Source organism: Carcharodon carcharias, chromosome 30 (assembly GCF_017639515.1).
Source record: "Carcharodon carcharias isolate sCarCar2 chromosome 30, sCarCar2.pri, whole genome shotgun sequence".
Classification (NCBI taxonomy): Eukaryota; Metazoa; Chordata; class Chondrichthyes; order Lamniformes; family Lamnidae; genus Carcharodon; species Carcharodon carcharias.
The window spans coordinates 35,235,326-35,255,150 of record NC_054496.1 but is presented as its reverse complement, the minus strand read 5'-3'; the positions used below and the strand labels follow the sequence as shown (position 1 = coordinate 35,255,150).

The following is a 19,825-nucleotide window of genomic DNA, read 5'->3' as shown; positions in this document are numbered from 1 at the left end:
TAGAAATAGGAGCACTTGTGAGATTAGACCTGGAAATGCTTTCACAGTGATCTGACTTTGACCTTATGTGAACTAATGGAAGATTTTTCTATTGAAATGCGCTGAATGAGTTACCCAAGAGTCCTTTGCCTGAATAAACAGATCAGCGTTATGTTCTGGAGTCGATTTGAGAGAACCAGTTAGTCGCACGCCATATGAATATGTGTGAATTTGTTATTACCACATGCTAATAACTGTCTTTTTTGTCCTAGTGCATCTGTCTCCAAGCGAAATGGAGCAGTAAACTTCAGAAGTGCAATAATTGCTCTTTTGTGTGGATTTCTCTTTCAGGTTTTGGCGGTGAATAAAACACTTTCAGCTCCTGTCAGCTGTATCGTTTCAATGTTGTCAAATGTCTGCAGTGGATGCTCCTCCATGCACCCTCTTTTCACAACGTGAAGATCAAGCATCACCTTTGGTCCTCACTACCCACTTTCACCAGCCTCTTATTTAGGGCTGAACCAGCCTGTTCGCAACTCCAGCTCCAGTCTCGAGCTGGAGCTTCCAACCCTATGTTTTTCCATTCTCCATAATGTTGTCTGCCTCAGTCCATCTTCAGCTGAAACTCTCAAAGTTGCCTTTGTCACCTCTAGACTTGACAACTTCACCCCTCTCCCTGCTAGCCCGCCAGCATTAATTTCCCATAGATTTCAGTCAAAACTGCTTTATATTCTATTTCATACAAAGCCTGGCTCATTCATCACCTCTGTGCTCGCTGATCTACGTTGACTCCCAGTTCATCACTATCTCATTCTCAATCTCATGCTTAAATTCTCATTCTAGCCTCTTTTGCATGTGCCTGTGATTGGTGGCTGTCTGACCATCGACTCGCACCTTAGAATTGTGCACTTAAATCCTTCCACTACTTTCTCTTATTTTTAAAACCCGCATCATTAACCAAGCTTTTTATCACGACCCTTAATATCTCCTCCTTAGCTTGTTGTTTGTTTTCATTGCACCTTCTCCAGCTCATGAGAACATTTTTCTGTGTTAAAGAATTTTGTAGAAATGCGTGTTGATGATCAAAGCATGAACAGCAACATTGAGGCAATTGCCCACACACCCAAATTTTGCATTAGCAATTGTAAGTGACAACCATGACAACAATGATTCAAAATTCATGCTCACAATAGAATGTTTCTGTTTGCAAGCTCTCCTTGATATGGGAGGACGCACACAGCTCCAGCAATGTAAAGAGAACATTGAGCACTCTTGCTGCATACAAGTAGAATAAAATGGTGAACAGGTAATGGCCATTGTTGACAGATTATTTTGCTTTGACTGACTTTTTTCTCTGGAGGTGTGTTAGAAACATAGCACGAGTCAGATTTTGATGCCCCCTTTTTATATTGTAGCTCAGAAGGCGAGGCTGTAACATGAATGCGGTTGTATCAAGTATTCGCAGGCTGGCTTCTGGCGTAGAGCAGGGCAGGGAATTCTTTGGCACCAGTTACTTTTCAAACTTTGCCTCCAAATACTGGCACAGTCCCAGGCCTGAACTTCCAGAAGGCAATATCAGCTACTCAAAAGGAAACTGCGCTGCTATTGCAGAAAGTGCTAATTAATATACAACAGGAAAAATGTGCCAAATAGAGAAACCTGACCCTGCATACACCTGGGAATTTCTCCTCAAATGTCCACTTTGAAAACCCTATGCTGTGTGTTTAAGCCTTGTGTTAGTGTTGCGTTGCCAGTTAAGTTGATGCTCTGTGCAGCGGACTTGTGTCCACTGAGAACTGTGTTGAGACTCCCTAGACTCCACTTGACTGTTGCAGCAGGTGATTTATTTCTTGTGTTTGCCATCTTCCTGACACAGCTCATTGAGAACGGCAATTGGTACAGAAGTCTTGTTGAATTTGTGCCCAGTAAGAACTGGATTGAGTCTGTTTAAAAACTAATTTCACTGAAAGTCTTTGAAATCACGGAGAGTGAGAGAGAGAGAGAGAGAGAAGTGGCAGCATCCAGCCGCTGTGCATTTGAACTTGAATCCTCGAGTTGAAAACTGTTAAATTTTGCAAATTGGATCTTGCCTAGGACTTGAATTCTTGTAAATTACAATTCAGCTGCTGCTGTCAAAGATTCAGCGAAATGGACATGAGAGAATGCTGTGTGTCTGTAAAGTAGCTTGAGTCTCTCCCAAACATCGCCAATTGCTTCATTGTGCAACACCTTGAGATGCTTTGGCAATTGTGCAGGCGAGTGCGGCGCAGCCATTTTGTGCAGGCGAGTGCGGCGCAGCCATTTTGTGCAGGCGAGTGCGGCGCAGCCATTTTGTGCAGGCGAGTGCGGCGCAGCCATTTTGTGCAGGCGAGTGCGGCGCAGCCATTTTGTGCAGGCGAGTGCGGCGCAGCCATTTTGTGCAGGCGAGTGCGGCGCAGCCATTTTGTGCAGGCGAGTGCGGCGCAGCCATTTTGTGCAGGCGAGTGCGGCGCAGCCATTTTGTGCAGGCGAGTGCGGCGCAGCCATTTTGTGCAGGCGAGTGCGGCGCAGCCATTTTGTGCAGGCGAGTGCGGCGCAGCCATTTTGTGCACACGAAGGCCCTGGAAAAAAGCAATGAGCTGACTGGTCAATTTATTTCTTTGTTGATAAGAATGCCTTTGAGGAACCTTGCTGCCACTTGCAGTTACACCATGGCATCTTTAATGCCCACCTTTGGAAAGGGAAGGCAGTGCTTCAGGGAAGTTTCTCCTCCACAACATTTCCAATAATGCCAAATTCAATGGTGTTCAAGTTCTGGAGTGGGACTTGAACTCCCAACCTCTAGGTGAGGCCATTAAACGATGCCAGACAACATCATAGATTGTGTGTGCACAGGGAAAGGGGGAGATTTCTGAGTTTCTGTCTGATCTCGGTTTCACAGCAACACCATTTGCATCTTCTGCTTGTTCTACCCATGTGGCTTGGGCTGGGAATTAAGTCTCAGAGCTGCTTTTCAGCTTCTCAAAGTAAAATCAAATGTGTTAAAGGCCATAGTTTGCATCCTCGTATATATATTTTAAAAATAAATCCACAATTTCTTCAAAAAGAATTTTAGCAGTAAAGTAGAAGTTCTTGGAACTGCAGTTTATTATATGTATGCTGTGCAGTACAGCAGATTGTACATGCACAGTCCTTTGATGTGGTATTGATTCAGCTGGGCGTACATTTCACTGTGTGTTGTTCAAAGCCAGTGGAGACGATGTGAAGTGGGGGTTGTGGGATGGGGGGGTGGGGTGGAGTTTCTGTTTCAGCTCAGTTGTAGCTATATAAATGTGTCTCAGACCTGAGCCTACATGTGCTATCTCTTCACAAGGTGGTGCTGTAACCTCCTATATATGCTCCATCACGTATTGTGTCAGCTTTTCCTGTGAATTGTAATGGCCTGGATTTCGCAGGTTTTCAGCGTAAATAAGATAGCAACTTCTGGCGATTGCACATCCACTGTTAACTGTGGAAATCAAGAGGTAGCTGTCTGAGTTGCCCAACTCCTCTGGAAGTGTCTGTGTGCTGATATCTTGCTGAGGCACTTACCATCCAAACCTATGGAATGGTGTGAAGCTGCCATTCTGATATGACAGATAACCATTAAACATGCCAGAAAAAGTTCGGGCTGAAGTGTAATTAGATTTTTAATGGTATGGTAAGTCTTAATTACTGCCAATCAACCTCTCTGGCACTGAAAATTAGCCTTTCAAGTGTGAAGTCATCGTCCTTCACATTTTAGTTGGAGTTGTCTTTATTTATTCTTTCATGAAATGTGGGCATCACTGCCTAGGCCAGCATTTATTGCCCGTCCCTTAAAATAAATAAATTTTTTAAAGTAAAACTTTGATTTTTATCTCTCAATCCCATCTTTCTGTTTCTCTCTCTGTACATGAATCACATTGAATCTAATATTCTAACTGACACTTCCTGATTCAGACTCTGCCGTATCAGTAAGGGTTAATTAATCTTATTAAGGTGATGCATATTTGTTTGCCTGCTCATGCAGATTCCAGATCCCCTGTAGAGGGTGCTGCTCCATTTTGCATTTCTATTCAACATCGGTTTCAGAGCAAAAACCCCATTGAAAGTCTGTGGGTATGGTAACGAATGGCTAGTGCCGTTAATTCACTGCTGTCTGCCAAAACCAGACCATTGTTTCATGTCCTGACTCTTTGAAATTATTACTGCAGTATTCCAAAAACAATTTGTGATCTTAGTTGGACTGTCTTTAGGGGGGAGAGGTAAAAAGGGTGGGGGGTGTTGGGGAGGTGTTTGCAAGTAGGTAAGTGAGTCCAGGAATGCTGTTGGCTACAACTAGTGACCATTTCCATTGGTGGATGAGGGAAGAGCAAAAATAACAAGAGGTAGGGGAAGAGGTTTGGAATTTGCTACCTAGAATCACAGAATTTGAAGCATAGCAAAAGGCATTCATCTCATCTTGCCTGTACTGGTTCTAGATCTTTAACTAGAGCTGGCATCTCTTATTAACTCCCTGCCCATTTCCCTTATTGAACCATGGAAAAGTTACAGCACAGAAGGAGGCCATTCGGCCCATCTTGTCCATGCCAGCCCGAGGACACCCAGGTGCCCTTTCTAATCCCACCTTCCTGCACCTGGCCCATAGCCCTGCAGCTTACAGCACTTAAAATGCAGATCCAGCTCCTTTTTAAAAGAGTTTAGAGTTTCTGCCTCTACCACCAATTGGGCAGTGAATTCCAGACACTCACTACCCTCTGCTTAAAAAGTTCTTCCTCATGTCCCCTCTACACCTTCTGCCACTTATCTTGAATCTATGTCCCCTGGTTCTAGAATTCTCCACCATGGGAAACAATTTTACCCTGTCCACTCTATCTATTCCTCTCAATTTTATACAGCTCAATCAAGTCACCTCTCAGCCTTCTTTGTTTTAAGGAAAATTACCCCAACCTATCCAATTTCTCCTCGTAGCTACACTTTTCTAACCCTGGCAACATTCTTGTAAACCTCCTCTGCACTCTCTCTAGGGCTATTACAGCTGTCCTGTATATCAGCTCTTCTTCCCACCCCCAACACTTTCTTGTATAATTGTCTATATTCGTATACTTATCCCATTTCTTTTTCGGATGCTGTAAGGGGAGATTGCCTGGTCCTGGGTTTACTAGATCAGCTGGTACAATGAACTAAAGAAAAATCAGGTAATTTCCAGGTAATCCAAAACACACTCAGGAAGAACCAGGAGCATTTTATTAGCTTGTGGTAAAATATACTCTCTCAACCCTGTATTACATTTTTTTTTGACTTCCTCCCTTCTAGTGATAATCCCCTGTCTGAGGCCCTTGTTACCGATTTACCATCTCAAAATGATTTTTCACTACTTAGCCTTCCAGAACTTTTCCTAATTTATGTTCACCTTAACCTTCCTTGCTACTGAAAAAGTCAAATTTTGAACCTTTCTTTCAAACTAAACACCATCCTTGTTAATCTACCGGCAGGCTGTATATTCCCAGTTTAATTCCAGTGAATATTTTCTCTCCATTGATTCCGGTGTTCACATCAACTTGCATTAACATAACACCTTTCACAGACTTGGACTTAGGTCCTCTGGTCCCATGTGGGACAAAATCTGTGGGCAGCAAGACTCCGCTGGTTCATCACAATCTCTTTTGCTGCAGCCCAGGTGGCATTCCACTCTCAGAGGTCCTCCTTAAATGTACTTCGCCAGGTGGTCTTTAGCTGGTAAAAACAAAAAAACTGCGGATGCTGGAAATCCAAAAAAAAACAGAATTACCTGGAAAAACTCAGCAGGTCTGGCAGCATCGGCGGAGAAGAAAAGAGTTGACGTTTCGAGTCCTCATGACCCTTCGACAGAAAAAAAAAAACCCCACTAGAGCTATACCTTGAGTGCCCTACCATCCATTCTTAATTAGCACATTCGTTTAGATAATATCACCAACTTTAATTTTAACACCTATGTGTTCTATTGTACTATTGTTGTTGACATCTTTTGATGATCTGCTTCTATCACTGCTTGTTTGTCCCTACAACCACACCCCCGCCCCCCCCCTCCACCTCTTTGTCTCTCTATCTCTCCGCCCCCCACACACACACCTTAAACCAGTTTATATTTCAACTCTTTCTTGGACTCGAACGCAAGTTCTGTCGAAGGGTCATGAGGACTCGAAACGTCAACTCTTTTCTTCTCCGCCGATGCTGCCAGACCTGCTGAGTTTTTCCAGGTAATTCTGTTTTTGTTTTGGTCTTTAGCTGGCCCTGTCATCATCTTCCATCTGGCGGTATCCATTCTACTGCCACTTTGGTAAGGCATATACCCATGAGGCAAAGGATATGTCCTGCCAGCATTAATTTTCTCTCCGTTACGATGTCTCACAGGTGCCTCTAGTCCTATTTCATTGGTAATGCTGTGTCTCCATGTGATGCCCAAGAACTTGCACAAAGGCGCAATCAGAATACGTGGGCGCTAAGCCAAGAGGAGTTATTAGGAGGGATGACCAAAAGCTTAATCAAAGAATGAGGAAGGTGTGGGTTAATGGACTACCCACAACTGTATGCAGTACTGCATCAGTAGCCTACTAATGTCTTGTACAAATTCAGCATCACATCCTTATATTGAGGTTTATTACAAGATGTGGACATCAAAATGTAGTGCAGGTACTAAAACACTAAGGCTAATGGAATGTTAGACTTAATTATACTTAGAAGGCTAGAATATACAGGGCAAGGATGTTTCACTCTAACTCTGGTTAGATCACATCTGGAAAGCTAGATACAGTTGTGGGTACCACACCTTTGGAAAGATATATTGGCTTTGGTAGGAATGCATTACAGATTTATCAGAATGTTACCAGTGCTCCTAGGGTTAGGTTATGAAGAGAGAGAGGCTATGTTTGTATTCCCTGGAACATATTAGTTTAAGGTGTGATTTGATTGAGTCTTTTAGGCTTTTGAAAGCAATTGACAGGGCAGATGAAGAGAGGACCTTTTTCAGCTATTGAGTGTGTAGGGAAAGGGGGGGGTCATAACGTGAAAATCAGGCAGGCCATGCAAGAAGGAAGCTCGTACACACTTAATCATGCAAAGGGTGGTAGAAGTGTGGACCGTGTCACAAACAGGAGTAGATGCTGGCTTAATCATTTTAAATCTGAGGTTGATGGATCTTTTTATTAGCCAAAGATATGAGTGATATGAAGCCAAAGCAGGTGGATGAGATCAGCTCTGTCACCATCACCTCTCTGGACTTGTCCTGACCCTTGATTTGTCACATTGCTTGTTGAGCATCCAAAACTGCCAGAACAAAAACTTTCTGCAATTAGGTGTTGGGAAGATTGAAGCCTGCCACAATCTTTTGTTTCCTAGCCACTGACTCCATCCCTCTTTCTGGCAAATATCTGAGGCTGAACCATACTTTCTGCAACTTTAGTGTCCTATTCGAGTCCGAGGTTGGCTTCTGACCACATCATCACCCTCATCAAGACCACTTATTCCACCTCTGTAACATTGCTCAACTCCACCTCGCATCAGCTCATCTCCTGAAACCCTCATCCACCCCTTTGTTAACATGACTGTTCCAACGCATGTTTGCTTGGTCTCTTAACCTCCGACCCGACATAAACTCAAGCTTATCCAGAGCTCTGCTGCCTGTATTCTAGCACTAAGTCCCATTCAGCTATCACTCCTGAGCTTAATTTTAAAATTCTCACCCTTGTCTTCAAATCTATCCATGGCATTTTCCCTCCCCACCCCTGTAATGTTCTCTGGCCCTACAACCTTCTGAAATCTCAACACTCATTCTGGCCCATCCCTGACTTTAATAGCTCCACCATAGGTGGTTGTGTCTTCAGCTCAGTTGTTGTGGATATTATTCCTCTTTCTCGAAATGTATCACCTCCACTTTTTCTGCCTTGAACTTCATCCACCTATCATTCTTCTCCTCTAACTTTTCTGTGACTTGCTGCAATCCCTGGCAATTTTATCTCACATTTGCCATGTACCCTAACCTTGTGACATTGGCAAATTTCAATCTTATTCCTCTCGTAGCCATCCAAATTCTTTCCGCAACTGGATGTTCCAGCACAGAATCTAAAGCGTGCAATTTTTAACATCCCATGAATGTAGTCTGTCTTTCTGCGTCCAATGTGACTCTTCTTTGAAACTCATTACTCAAAGCTTATTTGGAAAGGGCCTGTTGGACTTGAGATGTTAACTCTGTTCCTCTCTCAGCAGGTGCTGCCAGACTTTGTTTGTATTTCTGATCTCCAGCATCCACAGTATTTTGTTTTTATTACTCTGATTCTTTGCTTTCTGCCTCTCAGCCACTCCTCTGTCTTTGCACCACATCCCCTTTAATAGCATGTATTTTTAACACAAGTACTCTGCATTAAATGTGGTTAAAATTTTAAAGATGGCCTCCTGTGCAGTTAAATCCCCATAGAATAAATTAGACAAAAGTTCACATGTAGTCCGTTTTAATCCAATCCAGTGTTATTTTTACTGCAGCCTGTTCAGCAGTGTTTGCAATGGCGATGGGTACAACCTGACCCAAATATGTTAAAATTTAAATGGAACGTTGTTTGGGACATGCTGCAGAAGCTACATGGGATAGTTTTGGTCTCGAGCAGACCAGAGGTTTTGGGAAAGATCCCCCCCCATGAATAATGCTGGCTGGAGGAGTCACATGCAGTGTGTTGCTGTGGTATGTTACTGGGCCCCAGAGCAATGCTGCTTGTTGCCATTCCCAAAGGGCATCTTCAAACTCCTTCCCCAGGAGCCCATTGCTACAAGACACCCTGCAGGGATCAATGGGAAAGTACAACCCTCCTGGAGGAATTCTGTAACTACACAGCTAATCTTTGGCTGTCTTTGCATGATGACATGCACTGCATGTTCCTCTGAGGGGACACCTGTGACATAGGGTCCTCTGGCACATTCTGAAAATGGAAGCAGTCAAGCAACAGCCTTTTAAAACTTCTATTTGCGATTTCTCCTGATACCTTTTTGAAGTAATATGCATCATCGTTCAATGGAAGTAACCAAGATTGGTGCTTGTACTACTCAGGGAAAATCTATAATGAATCTGTCACCTGATGTATAGTTTGACCTGCTCTTTATATCTGGTGTGTTTTGTGCTAGACGTACAGATTATACAGCTGTTACTGTAGAGATGTACGCAGCGGTCTCACCATTCGGTTTTGATGCAGGGTGCCTGTAGACTAACCTGATTTCTTTGCTATTCCACAGAGACTCAGAACGGAAAATCGTCTCCTAAAGCAGCGGATTGAAACCCTGGAGAAGGTACGACATGTTCCTGGCGCGATTTGTCAGTCACTCTCTTTTGATTGTAATTGACCTGCCCAATGCTTCTCGCACCATCAGGCTCTGACCCGTGCCCAATGCTCCTCGCACCATCAGGCTCTGACCCGTGCCCAATGCTTCTCGCACCATCAGGCTCTGACCCGTGCCTGTGGAGAGAGAAACAAAGTCAATGGGTGGAATTTAATGGCTCCATCATGGTGGGGGTGGGGCCATAAAGTGCAGCGAGTCATTCAAAAGCCCATTGACCAATCCTGCCAGTGGGAGGGGCTGTAAAATTTCACCCAATGTTCGAGGTCGATGGCCTTTATCAGATGAAAGGTCATTAACCTTAAACGATACTTGTCTTTCCCTCTCCACCGACACTGCCTGACTTAGTCTTTCCATCGTTTTCTGTTTTTATTTCTGATTTGTTTTTGCCCTGTTCACTTTTCTGTTCACAATGTAAAAGCTCTGCTTACAGCAGAAAACATTATCAAATCTCTGTAAATGTGTGTGTCTGAGCGTGATGATGCTGCTACATGGTGGAGCTTTTTGTGCCATGCTATCTCCTAAAAATTAGCATGTCTCATTCACGGAGACATTCTTAACCCGTTACAGTTCACTAGGCTCGGTTCAGAGGCCTATTCTTCCTTGTAAGTTCAGTGTGAATTTTGCAGACTTGCATCATATTTGGAGAATATTGAGCAGACAAAGGTTGTCTTTATTTCGGCATGTTCATTCTGTAAACTTGGGTTAATAATGAACTTTATTGAAGGGCACTTAATTTTTTCAAAAACTGAATAAGTTACACATTCAGTGTTAATTTCGTTTTTGAAAGCTTCACCATTTGCAGCTGCCAAATAATCAGATTCACTGTATTACCTGGTATAATGAAAAATACTGAAGGGCGTAGATGAGCAGAGACACCCCGGGGTTCAAATAGATCCTTCCCTGCAGGCTGATTAAAGCCAAAAAATACCAACAAGATTTTGGGTTTCAGAAATAGGAGCAGAGAGTACCACAATTCAATGAACATTAAATTTATACATAACATTGGTTGGGCCACAGTTAACATAAGGTGTGCAGTTTTGGGCCCTACTTATAGAAAGGATGTTAAAAGCTATAAAGAGCATTTTAGCAGGATAATACCAAGATGAAAAATTTATAGTTATGAGGAGAGACTGGAGATACAGCTATTCTTTCCTGTGGAGCAGAAAAGACTATGAAGATTTAATGGAGGTTTTAGAAATGATGTAGAGAATTAATAGGAAAAATTTTTTTAATGGATTGCCCGTAATGCAAGATCATTCATTAAAAATCATTAGGGCAGTGGTTGGGAATTAATTTCTTTGTACAGGCTGTTGTGCATAGAATGCTTTGGCACAGGGAGTGGTTGAGTTGGAGACCATTTCATCTTTGAAAGGGGAAATCGCTTTAGCAAGCTGACATGTGTTGAATGGCCTTTTGTGCTATAAGGTTCAATGAAATGTCTTTGATTTTCCGCCCTATTAGAATGTGGGTATGGTCATAGTGCATTAGCTTGCGAACATAAGAAATAGGGCCAACAGTAGAGCATTTGGCCCATCGAGCCTGCTCCACCACTCAGCACAATCATGGCTGATCTTGGGCTTCAATTCAACTTTTCACCAGCTCCCCACATCCCTTGATTCCCTGAGACCAAAAACCTATGTCTCAGCTTTAAATATATTCAATGATGCCATATCCACAACCCCCTGGGTAGAGAATGCTAAAGATTTGCGACTCCTTCAATGAAGAAATTTCTCCTTATCTTTGTCCTAAATGATCAGTCCCTTATCCTAGGTCTGTGTTTTTGTGTTCTAGATTATTTCCCCTGGTTAGGCAATCGGTCTACCCTGTCAAGGCCCTTCATAATCTTGAATGTTTCAATGAATTGCCTCTCATTTTTTTAAACTCCAGAGAATATAAACCCAATTTACTCAGCCTCTCATCATAGGACAGCCCTGTCATTCTAGAGACCAATCTAGTGAAGCTTCATTGTTCCATCTCCATTGCAGGTAAATTGACCCTTAAACACGGAGACCTAAACTACACACAGTTTCCAGGTGTGGTCTCACCAAAGTCCTGTAAAATTGTAGCAAGACTTCTTTATTATTGTATTCCAGTCTCCTTGCAATGTAAACAAAAATGCCATTTTCCTAATTGCTTGCTGTACCGGCATGCTTACTTTTTGTGTCCAAGTACACCCAAATCTCTCAAGACCAATATTTACAAATTTTTTATTACAAACAAAGAGAATAACCTCACACTTCCTCACATTATACTCCATCTGCCACCTTGTTGCCACTCACAACCCACCTATATCTCCTTGCATCCGCTCTATCCTTCTCACAGCTTCCATTTCCAGCTAGCTTTGTATTGTCAGCAAATATAGATACATTACTTTGTCTCTTCATCTAAGTCATTAATATAGATTGTAAATAGTTGAATCCCCAACACTGATCCTTGCAGCACTCCACTAGTCACAGTCTCTTACAGAACTCTAGAATGTAGGGCATCAGATCCTGGAGATTTATCTGATTTTAGTTCCTTGAGTTTCTCCAGTACTTTTTCTCGCTGATATTAATTACCTTCATTTCCTCACTCTTATTAGCCCCTAGGTTACCCTTTATTTCTGGTATGTAACTTGTGTCTTCCACTATGAAGATAGACACAAAATGCCTTTGAATGTCTCTGCCATTTGCTCATTCCCATGATAATTTATCTTGTCCCTGCTTCTAAGGGACCAATGTTTACTTTAGCTAGTTTCTTCCTTTGTAAGAGCTTCTATAATTATATAAAATCTGTCCTTATACTCATGCTAGTTTACTCTCACTCTTCCTTCCCTTTTTATCAATTTTTTGGTGGCCTGTTGCTAGTTTCTAAAACTCACTACTATTGTTTACAACATTATAAGTCTCTTCTTTTAACTTAATAATACCCTTAACCTCCTTAGTAAGCCAAGGATACATCTTTCTCACTGAGTTTTAGATTTTCACTGGAATGTATTTTTGTTGAATATTTAGAATTGTTTTCCACTCTTTATTTACCACTATACTTTTTACTCTAATTACTCCATCATCCTTAGCCAGCTCTCCCCATATACCCATGCAGTTGGCTTTTGTTACAATCCTTGGCCAGACCCTGGGATATCAGGGGAGATTCACTTAGGGACCAATGGCATTTTGTTTAAAGTAGGTAAAGGTTGAGATTCAAGTCACCTGCTTTTGGAATAAAGCCACAAGAGTTCACAGGGTTTGAACAAACAGAAAAATACAAACTTTACTATACATGTTCAGGAAGATAAAACAATTTACAATATGTACCTTATACTTTATATTCAGGGTAAGTATGAGGTACATGTGAATTAAGAGACGGACTGTGGCTGAGCACGCCGCACTACAGAGTAAACGAGAGATGCAACCAAGACAAAGTCCATGGATTTCTCGAGCCCACCCAGACGTCAGTAAACAGCAAGTTAAAAAAACCTCATTGAAACTCAGCCTCATGAGGGAGTCCCAGCTTCACCTTTGAAGATTTCTCCTTGGAATTCACTCCAAAGGTCCCACCCACTCAGACGGCTTTAACAATGGCCTTCCTCACAGGGTTTTAATCTCTCCTTCTGAGATTCCTCCTCCCTGCATTCCTGAGTACACTCAGCACTAATTTACAAGCCCACTTTCAGATCTATGGCCGTGTCAAGCAGAACAATCACTCTTCTAAAGGGATGCCTTGACCTCAGTGACCCCCTTTAATTAGTGTCTGCTCCTTGCAGCTCATTCTTTAACTTAACTGGGACCTGTTTCTGTCCCTTTTTGTCTTTGTGATGCTTGTTGACTGGCAGACTGCTTCAAGAAGAGTTGTTCACTAATCCTTGAACTGACCTGATGACCTATTAAAACATTCCCAGAGGGTGCCACCCTTGTTACAAGGCAGGAACCAATGTAACAAGCATTGGAATATCTGTACCTTAAATGTTACTATCTTCATAGATTGTGAATTTAGACCCAAGGGGGCACAGATCAATGGATTTCATGACACTTTGTTTAAGTTTAAGATTTTTTTTGTGATTGGAGTATGTGGAATTCCGTTATGTTATCACTATTTCCCAATGGATCTTTTACTATAACATTACTAATTTAGCCCTCTCTTCTACAAACTCTTCTTCTAGACCACCTTTTCCAATTTGATTCAACCTGTCTATAAGAAGATTAAAGTCCCACAACTATTACATTGCCCTAGTTACCTGCTCCAATAATTTCTTGTTTCATGCTATAACTACTGTTAGGGGACCTTTAAGCTACTCCCACCAGCGTTTTCTGACTCTTGCTATTTCTATCTCAACCCATACTGATTTGACCTCCTGATTTTCTGAGCCAAGATCCTTTCTCACTAATGCCCTTGTATCGTGCTTTGTTATCAGGGCTATCCTTCTTCCTTTTCCACTCTGTCTGTCTTTTCAAAATGTTGTATACCCTGCAATATTTATTTCCCAACCTTGGTCACCTTGTAACCATGTCTCTACAATGGTGATTAGATCTACACCATTGATCTCTATTTGTGCCACTGGTTCATCTATTTTATTGCGGATGCTCCATGCATTCAGAGAAAGTGACTTCAGTTTGATTTTTTTTAAACCATTATTCCCTTCATGGACCTTACTCTCTGATGTATTATTATTGTTAAACCCTGTCTCTTCCTGCCCCTCCTCAGTTTGTTTTTGCCCACATCGATATACTTTCGCATTGCCTGAACTTTTATCTTTGGATTTCCATACCTCCCTTTATCTGAACACTCCTCCCCATCTATTAATTTAAAGCCATTTTTCCCTATTTTGACTATATTTGCTGCGGCACTGTTATGTTTATATGCTCTGTCCCTTCCTATCTCACTCTGGCTACCATTACCTGTATCACTACCCTGCACTATTGCCTTGTCATTTCTCCCTAACTTTCCAAACCTCCCCTCACGTGAACCCTCCCACCCCCCACTATTTAGCTCAAAGCCCTCTGAATCAGGGAGGCACTCGCACACCAGTGGCTTCTACAGTAGACTTTCTGCTTCTTAACTTATAGATTACATTCTGCTAAGAGTAAGTTTGCTTTGCTTTGTTAAACCAAAGATGAATGTTCCTGGGAATGTGTTATTTCACCTTGCAGTACAGATCCTGTAAAAAGAAACTGTCCATTCCAGTCTGGTGAGAACATAAGAAATAGGAGCTGGAGTAGGCCAGCTCCAATTTTACCTCAATTTTACCTTTCTGCACTGTTCCCATATCCCTTCGTTCCCATAATAACCAAAAATTCTATTGATCTCTTGGGCTATACTTAACGACTTTGCAGCCACAGCTCTCTGGGGTAGAGAATTCCGAAGATTCCCTCCTGAGTGAAGAAAATCTTCGTCTCAGTCCTGACCCCATTATTCTGATACTGTAACCTTGTGTTCTCAGAATCCCAGCCAGGGGAAATACTTGCTCAGCATCCACCCTGTCAAGACCCTTAAGAATTCTTCTCAATTCCAGGGAGTATAGGCCTGGTTTACTCGCTCTTTCCTCATAGGATAATCCCCTCATCGCAGGAGCCAGTTTAGCGAACCTTCATTGCGCCTCCTCTGGAGCAAGTACATATGAAAGTATGAACTAGGAGCAGGAGTTGGCCACTCAGCTCTTCGAGCCTGCTCTGCCATTAAATAAGATCATGGCTGATCTGACTGTAACCTCCTGTCTACTCCCAGTAACCCTTCACTCCCTTGTTAATCAAGAATCTATCTACCTCTGGCTTGAAAACATTCAAAGACTCTGCTTCCACTGCCTTTTGAGGAAGCGAGTTCCAAAAGCTCACTATCCTCTGAGAGAAAAAATTTCTCCTCATCTCTGTCTTAAATGGGCGACTCTTATTTTAAGCAGTGACTGCAACATCCTGTCTACATTGAACCCTATCAAGACCCCTCACGACCTTATATGTTTCAATCAAGTTGCCTTTTACTCTTCTAAATTCCAGTGGATACAAGCCTAGCCTGTTCAATCTTTCCTCATAAGACAACCTGCCCATTCCTGGTATTAATGTAGTAAGACTTCTCTGAACTGCTTCTAATGCGTTTACATCTTTCCTTAAATAAGGAGACTAATATTACACACAATACTCTAGATGTGGTCTCATCAATGTCATGTACAACTGAAGCATAACCTCCCTACTTTTGTATTCAATTCCCCTTGCAATAAGTGATTACATTCTATTAGCTTTTCTAACTACTTGCTGTACCTGCAAACTAGCCTTTTGCGATTCATGCACTAAGACACCCTTCTGAATGTGAGCTCTGCAATCTCTCACCATTTAGATAATATGCTTTTTTATTCTTCCTCCCAAAATGGACAATTTCACATTTGCCCACATTATACTCCATTTGTCCAATCTTTGCTCACTCACTAACCTACCTATGTCCCTTTGTAGCCTCCTTATATCCTCTTCACAACTTAGTTCCGTACCTACCTTTGTATCATCAGTAAATTTAGCAACCATACCTTCGATCCCTTCATCCAAGTCATTGATATAAATTGTAAAAAGTTGAGGCCCCAGCAGTGATCCCTGTGGCACACCATTCATTACATCTTGCCAACCAGAAAAAAGACCCATTTATAGCTACCTTCTGTTTCCTGTTACTTAGCCAATTTTCTATCCATATCAATATGTTATCCAGTAAAGCCTTTGCTGGGGAACCTTATCAAAAGCCTTCTGGAAATCTAAGTACAGTACATCCACCGGTTCCCCTTTATCCACAGCACATGTGACTCCTTCAGAGAACTCCAATAAATTGGTTAAACATGATTTTCCTTTCACAAACTCTGCCTGATTGCCTTGAATTTTTCTAAGTATATCCTTTTTTAGGTAAGGAAACCAAAACTTCACATGGTACTCCAGCTGTATCCTCACCAATGCCCTGTATAATTGTAGTGAGACTTCTTCACTTGTCTACCCCAATCCATTTGCAAGAAAAGCTAACATACCATTGCTTGCTGTACCTGCATGTTAACTTTTATGTACGAGGACAGAGGCTCCTCTGAATGCAAATATTTCCCAAGCATTTACCATTTAAAAACGTATTATGCTTTTTGATTTTTCCTAACAAAATAGATAACTTCACGCTTCACCACATTGTATTTGATCTGCCATGTTCTTGCCCACCCTGTCTCTATCTCTCTGCAGCTTCTGTTTACCTAAGCGCTTATTTCCCATCTAACTATGTATTGTCGGTAAACTTGAATGCGTTATGCAAAGCCCTCTCCTCTAAGTCATTAATATAGGTTGTAAATAGCTGAGGACCAAGTACTGATCCTTGCAGTACTCTGATGGTTATAGCCTGTCAACTCAAAAATGTCCAAATGTTCTTTCTTTCTGTTTTCTGTCCACTAAGCAATCCTCAATCTATGCTAATATATTATTACCCCAATCCCATGTGCACTGTTTACCTCTTGTGTGGCACCTTATCGAATGCTTTTTGAAAAACAGATACGTCCACTGGTTTCCCCTTATCTTACTAGTTACATCCTCAAAAAAACTCTTAATAGTATTGTCAAACACAGTTTCCCTTTGATTAGTCCATGTTGGCCCCGATTAATCATATTATGGTTTTCTAAGTGACCGGTTACAGCATTCTTGATAATAGATTCTGGTATTTTACCTACGTTTGTCTCAGGTGAAACTAACTGGCCTATAATTCTCTACTTTCCCTCTCCCTTCTCTCTTAAATACTGAGATTATGTTTACTACCTTTCAATCCTTGGGAGCTGTTCTAGAATCTCTGGAAGATCAAATGCATCAAAACTCACCCCTCCCTCCTGTCAGATATAGGGGATTTGTCGCCACTTAGTCCCATTACCTTTGTCAGTACTATTTCTGAACTTAAGCTGATGCCTTTTACAATCTTTATTCTTGCTGGACACTTGGCTCCCTAAAGCTTCTACGATGTTTTTGTGTCTCCTACCGTGAAGACAGATACAAAGCATTTGTTTAAAACCCGCTGCCACTTCCTTATTCCTCATTTTAATTTCACACGTCTCTGCCTCTAATGGACCTATGTTTAATTTCACTAATCTTTTCCTATTTACATACCCATAGAAACAATTACAATCTGTTTATTTGTCTCTTGCTAATATACTCTCATATTCTCTTTTTCGCTATTAGTTTCTTGGTATTCCTTTTGTTGAATTCTAAAACCCTCCCAATCCTCAGGTTTACCATTCTTTTTGGGAACCTTATAAGTCTCTTCCTTTGATCTAATACTATCTTTAACTCCTCTTGTTAGCCATAGTTGGACCACTTTTTCTGAGAGTTTATTGTGTCTAAAGGAATGTACATTTGTTGCAAATTATGTTTTGATTCTTTAAATGCCAGATAATACTTGTCTGCTGTCATATCTTTCCCAATCTGCCACAGCTAACTTGCCCCTCATTTCTGTGTAGCTTGCTTTGTTTAGATTTAAGACCCTAGTTTTGGACTTCACTGAATCACTTTCAAACTCAGTATAAAATTCCATTATATTATGATCACTCTTTCCTCAAGACCCTTTTACTACAAGGTTATTAGTTAACCGTTTCTCATTGCAGATTACCAGATCCAAAACAATTTGTCTCCTAGTTTGTTTCTTGACATGATTATCTAGAAAACTCTCTATACATTCCATGAAATCATCCTCCACACTATTGATGGAAATTTGGTTTGCCTGGTCCATATGAAGCTCCTTCATACGTTTTCCCATGGTTGCATAGTGTTTCATGGCTCCATGTGTGGGTATGGAGTTCAGCTGTCACAACCAAAGTGGGGCCAACTGTTCTAGAAACCAGGAGCCTGCTCACTATTCTTGGTGTCCCTTAGCATGTCTCCACTTAAAAACAATATTTGGAGCCTATTTTATGTGAAGGCTTAATACAAAATTAAAGACGCAATGTAAATTTTGTCAAACCTCCTGGGTCACAAACAACCACTTCACGCTCCTCCCTTCTCCCCACAATAAGCTTTGGTGCACATGGAGCTGTTATCAGTTACTCATCTGGCCGAGAGTGATGTGATGCTGCCGTTTCCATGGAGTCAATTAAGGTTATGATTGGCCACCAGGAAATATGTGTTCGGGCACATCCTTCCCCCTGTTGAGCAGACGTACTCCTCCACTGTGCAGTGTTCCATTTGACAATTACACGTGTCACGACTCACTGGGGATAGTGCGCCTCAGTATCAAGCCCCACTGCTCCCCAAGCTGAGACAAATGTGAGAAGTTTAATCTGACCACCAAATTGCCCCAATTCTACCTGTTTAATTTAGGTTAATATAATATGAGCACCAGGTTTGTAGCAAGTAAATAACTGTTAATTAAACAAATTGTCTAACCAGTGGCAAAAGAAAGAGATACGAACTGTTACCTTTTAACTCAATAACTTAAACTCTACCCCCTCTAAAACCCCTATACACAAACACACACAAAACATGGATTTTAAGGGTGAGATAAAACAGTTCAATAGCACCAATCTGGAGTTCAGGATTAGATGGCTTGACTTTGATTGCTTTCTTCCAAATTCCTTGCAGATTGTTGTGGCTGACATGAGATGGTCTCCCAGCACTTGCAATCTGTGGTCCACTGGTTGAAACTTGCTTTTAATGTGTCTACTGGTGATTTTTCCCCTTTTCCTCTTGACAGGGGTTTCTCAAGGAAAGCAAGATACAGCAAGATGTGTGGAATAGCCAGATAGCTACAATGGCAGGATTACTGGAGTCTTACAAAACACAGAGGAGAGGTTTCAGGTCTTTCTTCTTTTCAGGCTAGGAGCTGATCTGCTGCACTATCCTTGCACAGAACCTGGCCTCTTGGTCAGGAGCCAATCAAAATGCCATCGTGAGGCAGTCCCCTCATAAACCAGGTCTCCTTTCCAGCACCATTCTGCCCAACCTGGCGCACGCTATTCCATAATAGCAACATTGTAGATTTTATTCTTCCTGTTCCAGTGAACATCTCTTTTAAACTGCAGCCGTGGTAGTTTTTAAAGCCACAGCCCAAGGAAAATTAAACTATGTCCTTTACAGAAGGAGTGATGCACTGATGAGTTTGCTGGCAATGGAATGTTTGGCTGTGAGCTTTCTGCTGTCCTGCAGCTATTACTAATCCATTCCCAAAGGGGGAAAATACATCTTTCATTACAAGATTACAGAAAATAATCAGACTGATTTCATTCAACCAAGTAAAGGTTCAGCAAATCCAGTTCTTTCTAGCTTTGGTAAAATGTAAAACAGTTTTCTTTTGTCTCCAGCTGACTTTTTTTTAACATACAAGACCTAGGTTAAAGAAGAGAGTCTCTGGACACCTGTGTCAACAAGGAGGTTGTCCCCAATTTTTTTCTTTGATCCTTGTTAAAGCTGCACAGTTTGTGTCTCTTGTTTTCTTAAGGCTTTAACATCTATACCACTTCCTCCACTCACATGTGTGTGCTAGTCCTCAGAAATCTTTGGGTTAAGCACTGGAACACCGGTAA

General features: G+C 41.7%; 1 protein-coding gene across 6 annotated transcripts in view; it reads left to right on the top strand.

Annotated features, from left to right (window-relative positions):
* The window catches only part of LOC121271280 (EVI5-like protein), a 410,054-nt gene that overhangs the window by 241,664 nt on the left and 148,565 nt on the right, over positions 1-19,825 (top strand). For all 6 annotated transcript variants that reach the window (XM_041177135.1, XM_041177134.1, XM_041177131.1 and 3 more), the window contains one exon: positions 9,238-9,291. In XM_041177135.1, coding sequence (XP_041033069.1) covers positions 9,238-9,291 — 54 coding nt within the window. The remainder of the gene's footprint in view (positions 1-9,237; positions 9,292-19,825) is intronic.